This window comes from Capra hircus, chromosome 8 (assembly GCF_001704415.2).
Source record: "Capra hircus breed San Clemente chromosome 8, ASM170441v1, whole genome shotgun sequence".
NCBI classification, from domain to species: Eukaryota; Metazoa; Chordata; class Mammalia; order Artiodactyla; family Bovidae; genus Capra; species Capra hircus.
Window position 1 is genome coordinate 69,778,939 of NC_030815.1, and position 21,948 is coordinate 69,800,886.

A 21,948-nucleotide genomic window follows, 5' to 3' on the forward strand; every position below is an offset into this window, starting at 1 on the left:
CAGTCTGTGCAGCTGGCGGAACATGGGGGCCGGCGGTCAGGCTGAGTGGACATAACTGGGGAGAGCTGCTGCTTCCTGCTGGACCCTTGCATCTGGGCAAGTGGGTGACAGTGCAGCGGAAAACCAAGCTTCCTCCAGCCTGAGAGAGAGGGCTGAGGGCTGCACCCGGGCAGGTGGCCCTGGTAAGCTCTATGGCTTAGCAGTCCCGCCGGCCAGCTGCCACCTGCCACCTGTTCTGCTTCTAAGCTGGGCTGTAAGGGCCGAAACCACATTTGCACCACAAGGCTGGTGTGAGAAAACTGTCCTGTCCTGTACTGGGGGAGGGGAGTGGGCAGGAGAAGACTTCAGGCTTGGAAAAGAGACAACCTCATGACCTCAAGGAGCCCTCTACTCTGAAATGTGGCTCAGCGGGTAAAGAACCAATGCAGGAGATGCTGGAAACATGGGTTTGATCCCTGGGTTGGGAAGATACCCTGGAAGAGGACATGGCAACCCACTCCAGTATTCTTGCCTGGAGAATCCCATGGAGAGAGGAGACTGGTGGACTATAGTCCATGGGGTCGCAAAGAGTTGGACACGACTGAACATGCATGCATTATCACATTCCGTTACATTCCAGCTTCTGAAATTGGGCCTCAGAGTTGCCCATAGAACCTTCTTACAGGCAGCCCTGTGCGTGGGGGGCAGACTGTAAATATGATGACCAGTGTGATGGTCTTTTCTTGAGAGTTTCTCGTGGCTGCTGGGGAGTCCTGAGTACACAGAGTCTCTGCTCTAGTTTGCGGCAGGATCCAGTATCTTTCCCTTTTGTGCTCTCAGCTCCCCTCCCTCCCCTGATGGCAGGAATCTCCCTTAGCTCTTCCCTTTCACACGTTTGTGGTGTTTCCAAGGCTCTTGGAGAGCAGGGCTTGGCCAGGGGAGGGTGTGGGAGCACTGCTCCTGCCCTTCTTCTTCAGCCCTGCTTGGGTTCTGTTCTGGAAGTCGCTGTTGCAAGTCTCCCTGGAGGGAGCTACTACCTAGATTGTCACTGGAGCTGCCCCTGAGAACTGGCTATCCCCTGGGCATCCTGTGAAGGATCTGTGGTCACTGGGTGGAGATTGGTTGCCAGGGTAACCCTCCCACCACCTCCCCACTCCAGTGGTTGTGAAAGCCCTGCCTTGACCAGGAGAGTCGACAGCTAGTTCAGACAGATACCCCTTCCTCTGCCCCACAGATCTAGAAGGAAAAATATCAAGTCCCTATGTTTGTGGTATGTGCTGTGTTTTAGAGACTGCTCTTAATACACGCTCTCATTGGAGGATCATGACAACTCTACAGAAGAGTTAACATGGTTCCCATCTTATGGATGAAGATGAAATGCCATTGAGGGTCTCCACGACATGATGAAGCTCACTGAGTTGGGAGCCAGCCTGGATCCAGACTTAGTCTTTCTAGGCCTGGGTTCCCACCATTTACGGGGCTGATGCCTTTGCACACATGATGCAAACACCATTGACAGGCTTTCCAGGCAGAAATACATGGATGTCTGATGATAGTGTGGATATTCCCCTAGTGCACTGCCACGTGCTTGTGAACAAAAGATTTAACAGTCAAGTGAGATGGGAAAATAGATGCACGTTATATAACGCATACCAGGATATTAAAAGCTCTAAAAAGCCCTTCAGTGAGGAATGGGATTAATGCAGTTTAACCCAGAGTCTCCAAAACTTGCCTTGCAATAGAGCCTTTCTGGTTTTGGTTTTTTCATCTAATGCCCCTTTAACAAGCCACCGGATTTGTGTTCCTCAGACCAACTCTGGAAAGGTGGAGCCAACCACCTTTCTAATTATGGCTGATGACAAAAGGAAAAATAAGGGAAGGTCATTTGTTTCTGTACGAAGAAAAAGAGATGGATCACCAGGCCCCCTCCATGCCCCTTGGCCCATCAGGAGCAGATCCTGCAGGAGTCCCCTGCCATGAGGACCACATAGAATCACTTGGTGCCCTCCCAAACCCAGGGCCCTGGCAGTGGTGTGCTGAAGCCATTGCTACAGTCTCAGAAAATTTGCCATTCAGTTATGAAATCATTGTAACTTGAAACTGGTGACAGTGGGAGTCTTTACAATACAGAAATCAGGAAAACAGTATAAATCGGGGCTCCACCCCTACTCATCCTGAGGACCTGCTTACCTATGTATCACTGATCCTGGGATATTTTCTGAACTTATTAGGAAACGTGCACAAGGCTGTGACAGCTGGGTGCTGGGGGCAGCCTGACACAGAAGTCCTGGCTTATCAGGGTCCCTGCCCCTCCCAAACGAGAGCTGAGAACCCGAGTGAGAGCTGAGAATGACCATCTTCTGGCCCCAATGCCCGCTGAGTGTGAAAGTGCCTTCTGGCCTGCTTACCTTGATATCTGACACCAGCCAATGTCTCCAGAATCGAGCTTTGGGAGAAGACCTGCTGGGGGCATCCGGGTCCACCATCACCAGGATGTAGGCTGCATCCTGTAACACATTCACCAGAAACAAGTGTAGTGTCGCGGCTAGAATTCGGATAGGAAATCTACAAGGTGCGGACACTCCTTTTACCTCAATTCCAGCTGACAGCGGCTGACCCACCCCTGGAGCTTTCTACTCGATTCAGCCCTGTTCTTATGACTTTCCTCTTGTGTCACATGCTGATTCTCAGAGAATTGGTCTATTAAGTAGGCAGCTTAATAGTTTGGCTTTCTCTTTATGAAGAAGAATCAAGCAAGCAAGCATAATTTACCCAGCACCTGGAAGTCCCTAGCATCATGCCAGGAGCTGGGGAGGAAACAAAGGAAACAGGGCTTCTGTTCTCAAGAAGCTCACACACAGAGTTGGAGCAACCTGTCCATTAATTCAGCAAATACATTAGAGCTTAGTACATGTCAGGAGCTGTACCGATTGCAAGGAATGCTCAGATTCATTCACCCCTTCAGCAAGCATTTTCTGAACACCTGTTATAAGCAGGAAGCTGTTCTAGGTACTGGGAGTCCAGCAGAGAACAAGATAGTGTGACCCATACTTTCAGGAAGATTTTACTCTAGGTAAGACACACACACACACACACACACACACACACACACACGCTGAACAACAAATACCAAGGAAATGCCAATGTGGGATGAGTGCTATGAACAAAATAAAATAGAGTGGGGTTGGAGGGAGTAAGAGCCTCCCTGGTGGCTCAGTGATAAAGAATCTGCCTGCCAAAACAGCAGACACGGGTTTGATCCCTAGGTTGGGAAGATCCTCTGGAGAAGGAAATGGCAACTCACTCCAGTATTGTTGCCTGGAAATCCCATAGACAGAGGAACCTGGTGGGCTACAGTCCATAGGGTCAGGAAAGAGTCAGACATGACTTAGCAACTAAACAACAACAACAACAACATGCCCCCCTTTCTCACCCGGGGGCCTTCGTGCAATGCATGCATTGCTTTAGCCTGCAAAGAGTTGGACATGACTGAGCAACTGAACATGAGCATGGAGGGAGGAAGCTTTCTAAGAAGGGGAAACAACTGCTCGAAGGCCTTCAGGTGGGAATGAGTGAGGGTTTAGCAACAGAAAAGGTGCCATGTGACTAGAGGCAAGCCAGAAGGGTGGACGGGGTTGGAGAGGTGGATGGGGTTCTGACCACAGAAGGCTTTGCAGACTTGGGTGAGGCGGGGGTTTTATTCCAAGTCCAATGTAGAACCACTGGAGGGTATTTTTCGGCCAGGACAGTGATATGCTCTGGTTTACACTGTTAAAAGTAGTCTTGGTGGCTGGATGGAGAGTGAATGGTTGGCAGGAAGCCAGACAGGAGGCTACTGCAGTGGTAAATGGCAAGATGATGGCTTATGGACTAGAATGGTAGAAATGGAGACAAAAGCCAGTAGGTGGACTGGGGAAGTATTTTTAGGGAGCATCAGTGGGTCTTGCTGGTGGACTGGACAGTAGGGCAGGGAGGAGCGGGTAGGGAAAGAGAAATGGAGGAGGACTCGGGGTTTTGGTTTGGGCAACTGGATGAACAGAGCCATTTAAGGTCATGCAGAAGACTTGCAGGGGAGACTGCTTGAAGGGGGATCCTGAGGGTTCTGTTTTGGACATGTTACGTTTGAAATGCCTCTTGAAGTCAAACAAGTATCTAAGTCAGAGTTAAGAGTTTGGAGGAGAGGTCAGGATGGATATATGAATTTTGAAGTCATTGAATCCCAAAGACTGAAGGTGGCCCTTAAATTCATCATAGAATAATGAGATGATTCATGGAGAGATTAGACTTGGGGAAGAAAAGAGGTCTCATGAGCAAACTCTAGAACATACTAACACTGAGAGGAGAGAAGGATCTAGCAAAGGAGACTGTAGCCAGGAAGACAAGGAACCACCTGAAATGAAGGTATCATGAAGGCTGACACAGAAAACATGTCGAGGAGGAGGAACTGATCAGCTGTGTTGAATGCTGCTGAAAGGCAGAGCAAGACAAGGACACAGATGTGGCAACGTGACTTGACAACATGGAGATCTCTGTTATCTTGACAAGACCAGTGTCAGTGGAGTAGAAAGGACGATGTTTGATTGGAACAGGTGGTGAAGAGATGGGAGGTGAGGAACTGAAGCTAGTTATTAAAGATGATAAAAAGAGAAACCGTAGTGTGAAGGACAGCTGAGATGCAAAGCGTCTGTTACTAAATGGGAAGGAAGAGTCAAGAGATTTATTTCTTTTTAAATTTTTAAAGAGAAGGATGACAGTGAGGCGTGTCTGCAGACTGATGGAAGTGATCCAGTGGCGAGGGAGGCATAGATGTCAGAGAGAAGAAAGGAGTTTATTGCAAGAGCCAAGACTCTGGGAAGGTGGGAGGGGACAGGATCCAGAGCAAAAGTGTAGGACCTAGACTTTGATCGGTGGAAGATACAGGTTCAGATGTTAGGGCATGAGAGATGTGGTGAGGAATGAGGAAATTGGATTCTGGTTACTTTTATTTTCTCAATGAATCAGAGGCAAGATCATCAGTGAAGAGGGATTATAGAAAGTTTGGGAACAGAGAAGCTGTGAAGTAGTCATTTGGGGAGGCGAGAAATTGAGTATACCATAGGTATGTAGTAAGGTTGTGTGTGTGTGTGTGTGTGTGTGTGTGTGTGTGTGTGTGTGTGCTGGATCGTTTCAGTCATGTCTGAATCTTTGGGACCCCATGGATTGTAGCCTGCCAGGCTCCTCTGTCCATGGGGATTCTCCAGGCAAGAATACTGGAGTGGGTTGCCATGCCTTCCTCCAGAGGATCTTCCTGACCCAGGGATCAAACCCACGTCTCTTTGCATCTCATGCATTGGCAGGTGGCTTCTTTACCATTAGCACCACCTGGGAAGTCTTCAGTCTACACAAGGTACCTAAAATAGTCAAGCTCATAGAAGCAGAGAGCAGAAAGGTGGGGGCCAGGGGCAGAGGGCAGAGGGAAATGGGGGGTTGCTGTTCAATAGGTGCAAAGTATGAATTACGTGAGATGAAAAGTGCTAGAGGCCCATTGTACAAGTCTGTGCCTGTGGTTGGTGACACTGTATTGTACACTTCAAAATCTGTTCAGAGGGTAGATCGCATGTTCTTACCGCAAAAAAAAAAAAAAAAGATAAAATTTTAAATTAAAACAGAAAGGAAATTCCCTGGAGGTCCAGGGGTTAAGACTTGGCACTTTTCCTGCCAGGGGCTGCAGTTTGATCACTTGTCAGGGAACTAAGATCCCACAAGCTGTGTAATCCAGCCAAAATGAAATATAATAGAAAGTAATCCCACTTGAAGAAAGCAGGATGGAATCGACACCCCTATCAAGCATTCTGCAAATCCCAGACCTGGACAATACGCCCTGCTGGTGAGGCTGTGGGGAAACTTCCTACATTGCCATGGGAATGCAAAAATGAGGCCAATTTATCCTTTGACTCAGCAACCCCATTTCTGTAATATTTTCCCCAAAAGATAGCTTGCACATTTATGAAGTGACTTTTGTAGAAGGTATTCATTGCAGCCATGTTTATAATAGCAAAAGCTGGAAATGATGCAAGCATCCATCAGCTGGGGATTGGTTAATAAACACTGATACACACTCACAATGGAATACTTTATAACTGTGAAAAAAAATGAAGATCTCTCAGATTTGGTCTGAAAGACTCTCTAAGATAAATGAGTGAAAAAAGCAAGGTGCAGTACAGTTTAATCTAGCACCTTACTTTTACATAAGAAAGAAAAAATAAACTATTTCTTCACATTGGTTTGTATTTGCATAAACAAACTCTGGAAAGATACTTAAAAAAAAAAGACGTGGGTGGTGGTGGGATATGGGTGGATGGAACAGAGGTAGGATGGAAATCTCTCTGATGTGCCTATTCTTTCATTTCGATTTTTGAGCCATGTGAATGTATTACCTGATAAAAATAAACTGAAAAGATAAAATCAAAATGAAATGTATAGTAATCATATAGTATTATCTTAGAGATGTTAGTTCTCATCTCCCTCTATCTGGCTGAGAGGTAAATAGGTATGGCTTTGTCTTTATGGTAGGGAGAGCTCAGGGAATCCCCACTGCATATTTGGAGGTCAGTTAGGTGCAGGGCAAATCAGCATCCCGGGCTCTGAAGAGAGACACCAGAAGCCTTGTCAACAGATCACATGCTCTGGCATGATCATGACAACACAGAAGGAGCGTTAGATCTGTGCTTGTCCAAGTGAGGTTTTTACACAGCTGTATTGAAGTATAATTTTCCTAACACAAACTTCACCCCTTTAAAGTACAGATTGCAACAGTTTTTAGTAAATTAATAGAGTGGTGCAATCATCGCTACATTTAGAACATTTTCATCACCCCCCAAACAATCCCGGTGCCATTTGCAATCACTACCTGTGTCTGCCTCTATCTTCAGCCAACCTCCAATCCATTTCCTGTCCCTATAATCTCCGTTTTGCCTTTCTTGGACATTTTGGATAAGTGGAATCATAGAATATGTGGTCTTTTGTGCCTGGCTTATTTCACTCAGCATAACATTTTTGCATGTAGCATATATCAACAGGTTATCCCTTTTAATTGCCAAACAGTATTCCATTGATTGGATATTAGTATGCATTTCGTTTATCCACTTTGTGGACATTTGGGTTGTTTCTACTTTGGGACTATTATGAATCAAGCTGATATGAACATTTGCTGCAGGTCTTTGTGTGGTATTTGTTTTCAGCTCTCTTGGGAAAATACCTACAGTGGAATCGCTAGGACATATGGTAAATTTATGTTTAATATTAAAAAAAAACTGCCAAACTGTTTTCCAAAGTGGTCTCACCATTTTGCAATTCCACCAGGAGTGTATAAAGGTTCCAATTTCTCCACATCCTCACCAACACTTGTTATCATCCGTCTGTCTGATTGTAGCCATTCTAGCAAGGGTAAAGTAGCATTGCACTGAGTTTTTTGTTTATATTTCCCTAATGACAGTGTGTTAGTTGTGCAGTCATGTCTGACTTTGAAACTCCATAGACTATAGCCTGCCAGGTTCCTCTGTCTGTGGAATTCTCCAGGCAAGAATACTGAAGTGGGCAACCATGCCCCTCTCCAGGGGATCTTCCCGACCCAGGGATCAAACATGGGTCTCCTGAATCAAAGTCAGATTCTTTATCTGACTAGTGACGTTGAGCATCTTTTCATGTCTTAATTGACTATCTGTATGTCTTCTTTGGTGAAATGACTGTATAAATCTTTTGCCCCTTTAAAATGTATCTTCTTATTGTTCTAGAAGGAATTTTAGTAGTTGTATCCCTATTGAGAGTTATGGAAAATGTGAGCGGTGGGGAGAATGGAAAGGAAGGAAAGAAGGTGGCCAGAGCTGGATTTACCTCATCCTTGAACCACTGGCTTCTGCCCTCAACCATCATCTGTACTTGGGGCTGTCTTCTTCCTGTAGCTCACCATGACTCTGATTATTCCAGTAGGGAGATATCAACCCCAGGGATAGCCACCAACTCAGGCGAGCAGACAGCACCCATGGACACTCCACCCCCAGGCTCTCGGGCCACAGCCCCACTGGCCTCCTTCAGGGAAACTGCTGAGCCCTAATCTCCCTGCCTGCCGTCCAGATCTTTTCAAAGACCACCCCTTCCCCACTATCTCCTTCCCAGCCCTTGGTCCTCACCACACCATCATGTCCCAGATCCTCTTTTCCCTTTTCCTTGGAGTCAAGGAAAAGAGTTCCTCTGTTCTCCCTCCACCTCCAAACCCTTCCACTCTGCCCTCTGGAAATGCCGCTGACTAACAAGCCACGTCATCCTCTGTCTCTCCGTAAATTGCTCTACTTTCTTGCCTTTGCCTGCCTTTCCCCTCAGGGCCTCTTCTCCTTGGCGCCCTCCAGTGTTGGCATGTGTTCCCTCATGCCCCTTAAACCCCAGGAATTGTCCTTGCTCCCTATTGCCACATCTGTGTCCCCACAAGACTTGGAGAAGGGAATGGCAACCCACTCCAGTATTCTTGCCTGGAGAATCCCATGGACAGAGGTGCCTGGCAGACTACAGTCCATGGGGTCGCAAACAGTCAGACATGACTAAGGGACTAACACTTCACTTCCCCACAAGACTAAGACCTTCTTGAGTGTGTGGATTGTGTCTGTTTCTGCTTACCTCTATACCTGCACAGATTACAGGGTCCTGCACGTAGAAGACACTCAATAAATATCTTTGAATGAGTAATTGAAATGATGATGGCACTTGGCCCAAGGGGTTCAGTTGTTCACCCATTCATTCATTCCACAAGCACTGACTAAGCCCTTATCATGCATGAAGCACCATGAGAGGGGCTGCTGAGGCTAAGAAATGAGATAGACGTGGCCACTACCTTTGAGGAGACAGTAGCCTAGTGGGGAGCTAGATATACATGCAAAGAATCTGAGCACCCTTGGGGCTCTCAGCAGGCACACTGCTGGGCCTGCAGAAGCAAACTGGAGGAGGTTATCAACTCTGCCGTGGGGTGACTGAATAAAGCCTCACAGAGAACGGCACCTCTGAGCTGGCTCCTGATGAATGGAAGTCTGCCCAGGATGGAAGGCCACACCAGGCAAAGGAAGCAGTGTGTACAAAGCCATGGAGACATGAAAGGCAATAGCAAGTTGTTCTGTGTCTGAGCACGGAGTCCCCAAGGCTGAGGGACAGAGAACTAGCAGGGCAGTGGAGGGGGCCAGAGGGGGTTGACAGTGCAGATGGGCCAGGTCCTATATGCCAAGGAGGCTTGTGAATGGGGGTGTAGGGGTGACTTAGAGACAGATGGTGGGGTGAGGGGTGGATCCTAGTGGGTACAGCACCATCCAATGAGGGCTGATTAGGCTGATTCATGTGAGGGATGGGCCACAATATGGCACAAGAGTGGTCATTCCTAGAGGCAGGCCAGCGTGCCATACCTTTTGGAATTCAGAGATGCCCAGGCAGAGGGGCCTTCCTGATGTGCAGGGGTGCTCTGGGGTCTCTGAGGACCCCTCTTTCCCCCTCGCCATTTGAGGAATCTGTGCGTGCCTGCCTTTCCCAGAGAGGAGGATTGGAAAGTATTCTTTGGACAGAATATGATAGGATTTCAGTAGACAGTCCTGAGTCCTAGAAGTGCCACGAAGGTGGAGCCGATATTAATCACATCTTTTATTTTCTGATGGTTTGACCTGTGGCGCCTTGCTGTCCCTAGAGAGGCTGTTGGTTCCCAGAGACAGTACACACATAACTGAGAGCAGGCTCTTCAAGTGCAAATCTACTAATTCAGAGCCTAAATCCTCTCCTTTATTGGGCTGAGCCACTATCCTTCAGGCCTACTCATCTGGGGGTCAGCTTCCAGACAACCAGAGGCAACTCCTTTGCTTCAGGGTCGACCAGAATTTTCCAAACCAGCCAGTCCTGAGCATGTCTACCCTGCTTATCCTCCCTTGTCAATTTTTTTTTTTTGGCCACAAAAATCACTATAATAAGCATTCTCACCCATGCTTTCTCCTTGTTCCCTCTGCCTCCTGTTGGACCTTAGGGCTTCCCCGTGTGGCCCTGTGTGATGTGTCGTGACTCTACGGACATGTGAGTATAATCTGCTCCCTTCATGACCACTGTTTCCATCTGCGTATCTTATCTTAGCCAATGAAAACAAATCCAAGGGGACTTCCTTGGTGGTCCAGTGGCTAAGACTCTGCACTGCCAGCAATGGGATTCAATCCCTGCTTGGGGAACTGGATCCCACATGCCACAACTAAGATCCTGCATGCTGTAACCAAAATAAGTAAATCTCAAATGCCTCAACAAAGATCAAAGGTCCCACGTGCTGCAGCTAAGATCTGGGGCAGCCAAATGAATAAATAAATGAATGAATAAATAAATATATATATATTTAAAAAATCTCATAAGCTTCAACTAAAGATTCTGCATACCGCAACTAAGACCTGGCACAGCCAACTAAATAAATTAATATTCAACAAACAAACTGACAAACCCCAGATACATTTTAGAGTGGGGCCCTTGACTCCTTGTGACTCAGATATCCACCAAGCCCATTTGAAGACTATAGGAAACTGGGGAGTAGCTAGCATTGCATTTTTCTCGTTTTCTGATATGATTATGTCTGTGGCTTTGGGCTTCCCTGGTGGCTGTGATGGTAAAGAATCCGCCTGCCATGCAGGAGACCTGGGTTCTATCCCTGGGTTGGGAAGATCCCCTCGAGAAAAGAATGGTTACATTCCAGTCTTCTGGCTTGGGGAATTCCATGGACTATGCCATGGGGTTGCAAAGAGTCGGACACAACTGAGCGACGTTCATTCATTATGTCTGTGGCTTGTGGCCTACAGCCCTCACTTGTCCTAGAATGAAGGACTGAGCTGATCTGGTAAGGTTAAGGGTTCACAGTCAAGTTGAATGGGATTTTCCAAACTGCCAAGGTGGATCCTTGGCCTGAGGGAGAGAGGCCCCGGCATTAGCGTTGATGTGGAAGTTTCCCAGGTGACACTGATGTAGAGGTTAAAGGTGAGAACTGTAGCCCTGAAATCTGGTTCCCCCAAGTCCTTGACCAAATCAGTCACTGACTGAAAGAAACCCAGATTTCCCTCCTTCTCCTTAGTGTACTCTCAAGGAAGACCACGTGCCCTCTCTATGCAGAGGGCGGGCTTCCCCTGATCCTGGCCGGGGTCCCTGGTGCCTGGGGCCCTGGAGACTGAGGGGCTGGAGCGCCGAATCGAGAAGCTGAAGTCACAAACACGAGTCTCCTACTATTCATTATGAGGTTGGTTGGAGTACAAATATAGCCTATGGTGGGTTGGTTGTGTTTGAACCTCCTCCACACAGTTCTGTATGGGAAATCTAGTTAAGAGCCTCCTTCCTGGGGGAGGTTGAGTGTAACAGCTGTTCCTCACCAGGGCTGATGGGCTCACCAGGATGCAGCCTGGGAGTTGCCTCTTGAGCCTAAAGCCTTTCATCCCTGAGGACCAACTCACATCTCAGGCTGGCATCCAGAAGAACAACATTTCTGTCTAGAGGTGCTGACAAAGACACTTCCCGGACTGTGTGGACAGAGGCGCATGCACCTGGGAGCTGGGGTTCATGCCATGCTTTGACACATTCGGGAGGAGGTGTTGTGTAGTCACTGTGGATCAGCTGTCCTTCTTCCTTGCCCCCTCTACTACAGAGGCTGGAAAGCTGTAATACTAGATCCCTTAGCTTCTCCTGCTGGAAAGCTGTAATACTGGATCCCTTAGCTTCTCCTGCTGGAAAGCTGTAATACTGGATCCCTTAGCTTCTCCTGCACCAAGGGAGCATGTTCTGGCCAGGAAGAGGTAGAAGAAAGTCCCTGGAAAGGGGTCTCTTCCTGAAAAAAAGGCAAAGACTTACTAAGAGAAGACCCTTATTGCCTTTCCCCCTTTCCCCCTTTCCTTCTTCCTGCCTGAAATGTAGATGTGATGTTGTATGTGTAGCAGCTCTTCTGTGGCCAGGAGGGGACAAACATGAGGTTACTTCAACCTATAGGCTCAAGATGACAAAGTAGAGAGACAGAAAGAACTTGGGTCCCTGAGCTGCTGAATCAGCCCACGATTGCCAATCCCTAGACCTCCTGTTGAGCAAAACAAATAAACCCTGTAAGTTCACATGGTATGAATTTTTCTTCTTTGTACCTAAACACATTCCTACCTGACATGCACATCAGTTGGTACTGGTTTTGGTAAGTGAGTGTCAGAGGCTGAATTTCAGAGAGGCATCCTGATGTTGTAAAAAGATTACTCAAGTAAATGATAGAGGACAAAGATTGTAGCCCCAGTTGTTGCTTGTACATGCTGTGTGTTTGGAGGTAAGTCATTTATGCACACCAAGGTGCAGTTTATGGATCTGCAAAATGGCAATAATATGTGTCGCACACCATGGGGTTATTCTAAAAATAAAATGAGTAAAGGTATGAAAGTATTTTTAAGACCGTGAAGTCAATGTCCATGGGTCAAGTTTTGTCACTGTGAACAAAAGGTCTCAGAGTTTGTTCTCAGTGGCCCCTGGAGTGGCAGTTACCCTGACAGCTAGAAGACTGCTTCCTCAAGGCCTGTCTCCAACTGTCTGCAGACAGAGCGGCTAGCTCTCCGCATATCTAGCTCTGGACGGGGACGCTAGTGCGTATAGAGACAACTGTTCCTTCTAACTCTCCCTCTTTTTGTGTTCCCAAGGGGACTAAGTTTGCCTGGGAGTGGGACAGATTACAGAACCCTGGAATGCAGCAGGAAATGGGCCAAGTTTCCTTAAGCAAATCTAGCCAGCAAACATCTAACAAATTCATGGCGCTCCCAGCAGTGGGTGTCCCTCACTCACCGGGTTGGGGGGATGCGACTCATTCAAGTACAGCTCAGATTGTTAGAAAGGGCTCATGGAGCCAAAAACTGCCCTTAAAACTCGCAGCTATTCTTCCTTCTGGCATGAAATGAGTCCTGTATTTCTTGTACATGGCTGCCCTTCAGACATTTGAAGGCAAGGATTACAGTCTCACAATGACCTTTTGTTCAGGCTGAAGGGCCCTGTTTCCTCAGCTACCTGGGGCTGTACCCCACACTGAGTCTACAGAGATGCCCTTGGATGCTTCACAAAACACCACGAGAGACAGACATGTAAACAGCTACATTACACCAGGGCAGGCTGGGATACACACTTACACCAAGGGCTCTGGCAACACAGAACAGGGAACCAAGCATGTCGAGGCCCAGTGGGGTGGTGGTGAGAAGGTCAGTCTTCACAGAGAAGGCAGCAGTCAGTGAGGGAAAAGAAAGGATGATTTACAGCAGCCGAATGCGGAGATGGGAGGCGGCGAGTGAAATGGGTCCAAGTAGCTCAGATGGTAGAGTCTGCCCGCAATGCAGGAGACCCGGGTTTGATCCCTGGGTTGGGAAGATCCCCTGGAGAAGGAAATGGCAACCCACTCCAGTACTCTTGCCTGGAAAATTCCATGGATGAAGGAGCCTGGTGGGCTACAGTTCATGGGGTCACAAAGAGTTGGACATGACTGAGTGACTTCACTTTCTTTCTTTCAGTTAAGACCATGGGCTTCCCAAGGGGCACTAGCAGTAAAGAACCTGTCTGCCAATGCTAGAGATGTAAGAGACACAGGTTCGATCCCTGAGTAGGGAAGATCCCCTGGAGGAGGGCCTGGCAACTCATTCCAGTATTCTTTCTTGGAGAATCCCATGGACAGAGGAGCCTGGTGGGCTACAGTCCATAGGGTCGCCAAAAGTCAGACATGACTGAAGTGGCTTAGCATGCATGCAGATGGTTAAGGCCATAATTTGCTGTGGCCAGAGTCACATGATTAGGAACAAGGAGCCACTGGAGGGAACATCTGCTAAACAGAGATTATTGTCCTGAGTCTACAGATGGGAAAATGAAGTTCAGAAAGATTAAGCGCATCTGTCTGAGGAAATATGTTTTAGCCATGTGAATTCTACTCATGGCTGTGTGGCCTTGGGGAGGTTGCCTAAACTCTCTGGGCTTTATCTCTAAAAGAGAGATCGCAATAATCACAGTGATTTTCTCTTGGATTGCTATGCACATTAAGTGAGTTAAATGGCCCAGAATAGTACCTGGCACAAATTAATAGACCAATAAATGCCAGTCATTGTGAGCCATGGAATGGTTTTTCTGGGATTTAAAACCATCTCCCTCGCCTCCCAATTCTACCCTCTTTTCCCTGTGCAAAAGGGCAGGCACAGGTCTGGAGGAAGAGGAACAGATTTGATGTTGACTTTTATTCATAACAGTACGGTACTTGTTTGCATGTTGCAGATTCCTCTGCACCTAGGTCTCTGGATGCTTGTGTAATTTAAAACATACATACTACAAAGATGTGCTTGTTGGCAACGCGTTCTGGCATCTCTGAATCAAGGGCCTTCTGCCACTGTGCTGCCCAGGCCTCTGGGGACGGCAGTCCCTCCACAGCATCTGCCCGCAGAAGATGGCTGGGGGAGGGGAGGCGCGTGGGATCCTGGTGCTGTGCCGAGTGGTGAGTTCAAATCCTGGCCAGTTCACTGCACTCTACCCATTGACCAAAGCCCCCACTGTGGTCTGACACTTTTCTGTCTTTGTAAAGCGGAGGGACTTATTTGAATTTCAAAGCCTCACACGCAGCGAAGCAGGAACAGAGATCCCTGCCTGTTGAGTGATGAACTGAGATATCTGAGCTGCCTGGTAGGGAGGGTGGGAGGGAGAGAGGGGAACTGAAGGGAGGGAATGAGAAGGAGGGCTCACAAGCAATACCGAGCAGGTGGCTCGTTTCTTCAATCAAACTCGTTCCCGGACGTCCATATTCATCTCCAAAGCCACATTCACCTACATCCTGCTCACCAGTTCCTCCTCTGACTTGCCTGTTTCTCTATGAATGGCCCTGACATTTTGTCAGCCACCAAATGAAAAAGATGAATCATCTTTTGCCTCTTCCTTCTCTGACCGTGCCCCATTCTTTCTGATTTCTAAGCTTAGGTTCTCTCTAGAACCCAGGCTCACTTTTCCTCCTTCTCTCTGACACCCTCGGGTAAGGTCTGAACTAACTTTTTTTTTTTTTCCTTCAAAGGTTCAGTGAGGCAAGGATTTGATTGATTGATTTTTTTGGCCACCCCAGCCATGTGGGATCCTAATCGCCTGACCAGGGATCAAACCCACGGCCCCTGCACTTGAAGTACGGAGTCACTTGGCCACTAGGGAAGTCCCTGAAACTAGCTCTTGCCTCTACTATTTCAATAGTCTCTTAACTGGCCCTCTTCCCTCTCTGTCTCCCTTCCTACTCATGCACTGCTGGCTTGTACTAGAGTAAGCCAGTGCTGACTTGGTAGACCAGTTCTTTGGAAAACAAACAAACAGCCCAACAAAAGCAAGCCCTGGCTTGCAGCTCTTGCCCATTTCCATGGTAAATATTCACACCATGGCCCATCCAAGCTGCCAAAATGAGACTGGAAAGAGGAGCACAGAGTCGGCTCTGGCCAGCACACGTCTGTCTACAGAACAGCTTGCCACGGACTTATGACTTCAACACAAACTCCCCACCCTGGCATCAGACCTTTGATTGCTTGCTGTCAGTCATCCTGCCCAGCTGATCCCACCATGGCCAGACATGGGTACACAAACTGGGCATATTCCCCATCTCCCATGTGATTCCCCTTCCCTACTTTTGTACCTTTATCTGTACTGTTCTCTCTGTTGTTTTTTAGTTGCTCAATCATGTCAAATTCTTTTGCAATCCCATGGACTGTAGCCCACCAGGCTCCTCTGTCCATGGAATTCTCCAGGTGAGAATACTGGAGCGGGGTTGTCATTTGCTTCTCCAGGGCATCTTCCTGACCCAGGGATTGAATGGTGTCTCTTGCTTGACAGGCAAACTCTTTGCCACCAGTCTCTCTGCTCATTGGAAAATCCTTTCCTTTCTTTAAGACATACCTCAAATGCTACCTAATTCCTCTGTGAAGACTTCTGAACCTCTTGAACCAGAGATGATGTCCTTCCTATTTGAACCCCGAGAACATATTTTGTTTGTACCTTAGTGGGGTGCTTGTCAACATCTGTTATGTATCTAGTTATCCTCAGGCAGAAATCTCTTAGTCTTTCTTATTAGAGTATGATTTTCTTTTTCTTGTTTTAAAAATAATTATTTATTTTTATTTTTGGCTGCATCAGGTCTTAGTTGCAGCATGCGGGCTTAGTTGCCCAGAGACATGTGGGGTCTTAGTTCCCTGACCAGGGATTGAAGGCGCAACCCCTTGGCAGATTCTTAACCACTGGATCACCAGGGAAGTCCCTCAGAGGGTGATTTTTTTTGAAGGTGGGGACTATGATTTCTTTGTTGTTCCTGAAGCGCCTGGCATATGTTTTTGCACATATAGGAGATGCTTAAGAAATATCGGTTGAAGCAAAGTGACCCATTTCCTCTGTCAGGATAAGACATTGGTTTATTTTCCATGTTCTAGAAGGGGGAAAAGGTTTCTGGTCCAGAGATGGACAAGCCCTTTGTACTACTAGCCCTGATGCTGTCTTGCTTACCATAGAGCCTTGCCTTTGTCTTTCGGGCCTCTGCCTGGGGGAGCCAGGCCTCCCACTCATCCACTGGCCCCTAGGAAATCAAGATCAGCTCAGCCGGACTGAATGTTTCCATCCAAGAGACTGAAGTAAAGGGCTGGTTAGATTGGCTTGTGGGTGAGACCAGAGAGTTCAGAGTTTGCCTGAAAGCTGGGCCTGGACCTCGGCTGACCCAGGAAGCCTGGGCAGTTGAAGCTAAACAGGGCCAACTGTGCTCCGCCTGGTGCAGAGCGGGGGCTTGGCCTCCCCTTCTCTCGGCCGGAGCCGCTGCCGCCATCAAAGCCCCTGGTGTGAAGGAATTCGAGTTCTAACTTTAGGTGGCTACGTGGCTGATGGCTGTGTTTGTGAATATCTCATTCCTACTTTGGTGGCCCAGCTGGTGGGAACAGAACGGGTAGTCATGGGACTGTCATCGTGTGCTGCCCAGGTTAACATGTAGCATTTCTATTACTATTAACAGACTTTCTGCTCCTCACTCCATCTGTTCTCTGAAATAATTGCAGTTGTACAGACCATGCCTTCGCTACAGGCAGGCTCTGGGGAAGAGGATAGTGCTTTTATGAGAGAAAAAAAAAAGTGTTAAAAAATAACAGCAAACATGAAAAGAGAAGTGGGAATGAACGGACAGCAGGTTTCCAATTTCTTGCGGATTCCGGCCTGCAAAGGTGGCGTTTTCGCACTTGCTTTGGGTGACCAAGCCCAGATGGGGGTGAGTGGCTGGGCTGATGGCTCAGGCTTTGGGAGGTGCTGTAGTTTCATCAGAGATTTGGCCCCCGTTGAGGTGGTGGCCCCTTGGACAGGCGACCCAACGAGGGGGTGCTAGGGAGGGGTGGGGCCCCTAGGAACCTGCAGCTGGGGCATTTTGATGGTTCGGCATGTCCTGTGTATGGACACTGGAAGGTTTCAAGGCCTGGAGGAAAAAGGCTAGAGTGGAGAAGGGTGGGTGAGGAGGTGGAGGTTTTGAGCCAATGGCTGGTTCTCTCTGGGCCTTGGTTACTCCATGTACAAAATGGAAGGGATGATTTTAATGACCTCCTTCCTTGAAGGGCTATCAGGAGAACGAGTGGATTTTACAAAATGTCAACAATTCTTCTGAAAGAGGGTTTAACTACAAAGGACAATTAAGACGTGGTATATGAAATAGAATAACTATTGGGTTGGCCAGAAAGTTCATTTGGGTGAATAGCAGAGGGACTCAACACACATGTATCCATTCTCCCCCAAACTCCCCTCCCATCCAGGCTGCCGCATAACATTGAACAGAGTTCCATTTGCTATACAATAGGTCTTTGTTGGTTATCCATTTTGAATATAGCAGTGTTATATATGACCTTCCCAAACTCCCTAACTATCCCTTCCCCTCATCCTTCCCCTGGCAACCATAAATTCATTCTCTAAGTCTATGGGTCTCTTTCTGTTTTGTAAATAAGTTTATTTGTATCATTTCTTTTTACATTCCACCCATTGTTAATCGGAGAAGGCAATGGCACCCCACTCTAGTACTCTTGCCTGGAAAATCCCATGGATGGAGGAGCCTGGAAGGCTGCAGGCCATGGGGTTGCTGAAGGTCAGACACGACTGAATGACTTCACTTTCACTTTTCACTTTCATGCATTGGAGAAGGAAATGGCAACCCACTCCAGTGTCCTTGCCTGGAGAATCCCAGAGACGGGGGAGCCTGGTGGGCTGCTGTCTATGGGGTCACACAGAGTCGGACACGACTGAAGTGACTTAGCAGCAGCAGCAGCATTGTTAATCGGCTATTCCCCAACACAAAATAAAAAAAAGCTTGCAGGTTTCTTTTTTTAAAGTTCATTCAGGGTTTTCTGTAGGTTGTTATGGAAAACCTGAACAAATCTTTTGGCCAACCCAATATTAAAAGTGCAAATGCACTACTTGTGGATTCAAAGCCTCTGATTTGGAAGGCTGTGTGTGGGGTTTTCATCTTTTCATGGGGTACAGAACGAGGCACGTCTATGAGGACAACGACTGGCTGGGTCTTGGTTCCCATGTCTGTCTTCTCACTACCCAGCTCGTCCATGTGGGGGCCCAGCATGGAGTGTCACGTCACACTCTGTGAAACTGAAAATGGCATCCTGACCCCCTAGACTAAGCCCCCACTGGAATGGCCAAGAAGAAGGCACTGCTGAGCTTCTGAAAGGGTGAACTGGGCAGTGAAAGGAGACAGTGAATGAGGGGAATACAGCCATGTGATTTCCAAGTCTTCTCACAATTCTAAGAAGTATTTTCATTGAAAAGAAACCCAAGGACTGTGACTGGTCAGCTGCAAGTAAGACATGAATTGGGGAAAAGAATTTTTTTTCGCTGGATTCTATACTCCAAATCCATAAAATGATTTTTTTTTTTTAAATTGTGGAAAGGCTTGAGGTGGAGATTCAGAGGGAGCATCTTCTGACAATGATGCTAGTCTAAAATATTTTTCAGGTATTGAATAGATTCGAGCTTTCTCACTTCACATCACCCTCAGAAGGGATCAGCATATTCTAGATCTACTTTAGAACTAGACCCAGTGAGTCAGAGATTGTTGGGCCTTTATTTAAGGTTTTTCAAAACACGTGCAGGTATACTCAGTCGTGTGCGACTCTTTGCAATCCAGTGATCTACAGTCCGCCAGGCTCCTCTGTCCATGGCATTTCTCAGGCAAGAATACTGGAGTGGGTTGCCATTTCCTTTTCCAGGGGATCTTCCCAACCCAGGGATCGAACCCGGGTCTCCTACACTGGCAGGCAGATTCTTTACCATCTGAGCCATCAGGGAAGTCCCAAGGTGTGGATGAAATGTGACCTCATATGCTGGGGAAGAGGATGTCCTCAAAGCAGCTAGCTCTTTTAATATAAGAGAATATTAAGAAACTGGGAAGGGAAGAGTTTTGAGCTATTTCTGCCACAGACTTGTTTGGAAAGAATGTGAATCAGTTCCTTGAGGGACAGGTAAGTGTGCATGGTAAGTCACCTCAGTCGTGTCCGACGCTTTGCAACCCCATGGACTGTAGCCCACCAGGCTCCTCTTTCCATGGTATTCTTCAGGCAAGAATACTGGAGTGGATTTCCATGCCTTCCTCCAGGGATCTTCCCGACCCAGGGATCAAACCAGTGTCTCTTGCATCTCCTGCATTGGCAGGCGGGTTCTTTACCACCAGCGCCACTTAGTTACACTGTATTAGTTTATGGTGTGCTTGTCTCCCACCGTCATCTTACAAACCCCCCCAGGCTGGGGACTGGCAGTTGGCTCCCACTGCCCTTTACATACATGAGATGTACAGTGATGCAGAATACATGAGCGAAATATATGACTAATGGTTCAAACAGCAAAGAAATTTACCAAATTTGCCTTTCCAGACAAAGTAAACCCTGGATGTACAAACTGATACAACTGGTAATAAAAGGTTATCAAACAAATTATAGCTATCCTTAACTGAAGCCCTACCACTCCAAATCCCTTGCTTTGTTTAACTCCACAGCCAACATATGGAGTCAGTACTATTATTCTTGTTTAAAGATGAGAAAACTGAGGCTTAGGGAAATGGGGTAACTTGCCCAAGGACACATTATTAGCAAGTGACAAAGGCAAAAACCAAATGATGTTGTATGATTCCAAAGCTGGGGCTCTAAAGCTTTCTGTTCTACTGCCCTTTGAGGGAAAGAAATGGGATTTCTATAAAGTGCAATCATGCCTCTTTAGTCTCTTACAGTTCTTTGAGGGGGCACAAAAATTAGTAGGAAGGAAAATTGTATTTAGTCTTTCAAAAGCTTTTGACAAGGTTGCTTTCAAAATCAAAAACCTTTGGTGCCAAATATTTTGTCATTGATAGGGAGCAGCTTAGAGACAGCCACAAACAAAGCCATGAAAGGATCTCTTTTTCCGTTCACATTCACGTCTCAATTAAATTCTTTGGGGGCTCAATTCTAGGCCTTGTATTCTGCACCTTTACATGACTTGTATGGGAGAGAAAGTGTGCAATAAAACTCCCAGGCCATCAGATGATCAGGAAATCCTTGGGCAGCTGGAAATGCCGCCGGATGGGGACAAATCTAGGCTGACCATGAGAGGCTATACGAGGGCAGAAATATGGGCACGTGCGTTCCTGGGAAGGTCCAGGCCAGGCTGAGGCCTGGGCAGAAAAAATCCTGGGTACTTCTGGAAGGACAGCTCAGAAAAGGATATCATACTTGCTACAGACTGGTCCCTAGAGACCTGCTGTGACCCAGAACAACAAAGGTCAGGCTTAACTAGAAGGTGTGAGGCATGTCTGCACAATCGTGTCTGACTCTTTGTCACGCCATGGACTGTAGCCCGCCAGGCTCCTCTGTCCATGGGCATTTTCCAGGCAAGAAAACTGGGGTGGGTTGCCATTTCCTACTCCAGGGGGTCTTGGGAACGTGCATAAATTAGCGCTGTGCTTTGGGGCAGAGCCATCATATACCCACGTGGGGGCGCTGTCCTCAGTTTTGAGTGCTGCAGAAGGGGGCCACCATAATGGTCCAATACAAGGCATGAGAGACGGAGAGGCCAGGGGAGGGCAGGAGAAGAAACGAGCAAAGTTTTTCAAATGACTAAGACTACAAATGTCCAAACACAGTCTTGGTCACCAAATCCTAGAAGGCGGAACGAGGCAAAATTCAAAGAAAGCAATTCTTTGTCAAGAGCTCTTGACCAAGTAAAGCAATTGCTAACTTACACACTGAGTGTTGAACTCATCTACCTCATTATCCAAGAGGTGAGAAAGGTTGAACACACAAATTACTCTTGAAAAGGTGTGGAGAAACCTGTGGGCTATGGCTTTACAATGGCTTCTTGGGTAGACTGTGACTTAAGGACAAGATCTTTAAGTCCCAGTGGCAGAGAGGAGAACTGGGAGTGTTCAGAGTCTCTGGGGGCAGAGTCCAGAGGTGACATGCCCAGAGGGTGATTTGTTTCCACCCAGGGTGCCACTTCTGATGTTCTTTTTGGGTTGAAGGAGGTCAGAAATGTTATGCCTATATTCTGAGTAGACTGAGTATGGTTTACAAAAAGTCATTCCTGAGACCTCCCTGGTGGTCCAGTGCTCCCAATGCAGGGGGCCGGGGTTTGAACCCTGGTCAGGGAAGTAGATCCCACATGCTGCCGAAGATCCTGTGTGCAGCAACTAAGGTCTGGTGCAGCCAAATAAATAAGTATATATATTTTAAAGTCTTTCCTGGTTTCTACAGTTATATGAGCCCTGCTTTTCAGGTGTCAACAGGGGGAGCCTTAAAAATCTGGGGATTATGTGCGTGATGCTTTGGAATGCTACTATGATAAAGTGGAAGGGGGTGGCTCAGTCACTAGACCAGGACCCCAGTAATTCTCCAGAGCCAGAGGACGCCTACCCAGGGCCCCTCTTATAGCATCCTGGGT

The 21,948-nt window shown here is 47.4% G+C and overlaps 1 protein-coding gene across 1 annotated transcript in view; it reads right to left on the reverse strand.

The window, feature by feature from the left end:
- Positions 1–21,948, reverse strand: part of PEBP4 (phosphatidylethanolamine binding protein 4) — a 221,335-nt gene that overhangs the window by 113,416 nt on the left and 85,971 nt on the right. Inside the window, exon 4 of the mRNA XM_005684000.3 lies at positions 2,388–2,486. Coding sequence (XP_005684057.1) covers positions 2,388–2,486 — 99 coding nt within the window. The remainder of the gene's footprint in view (positions 1–2,387; positions 2,487–21,948) is intronic.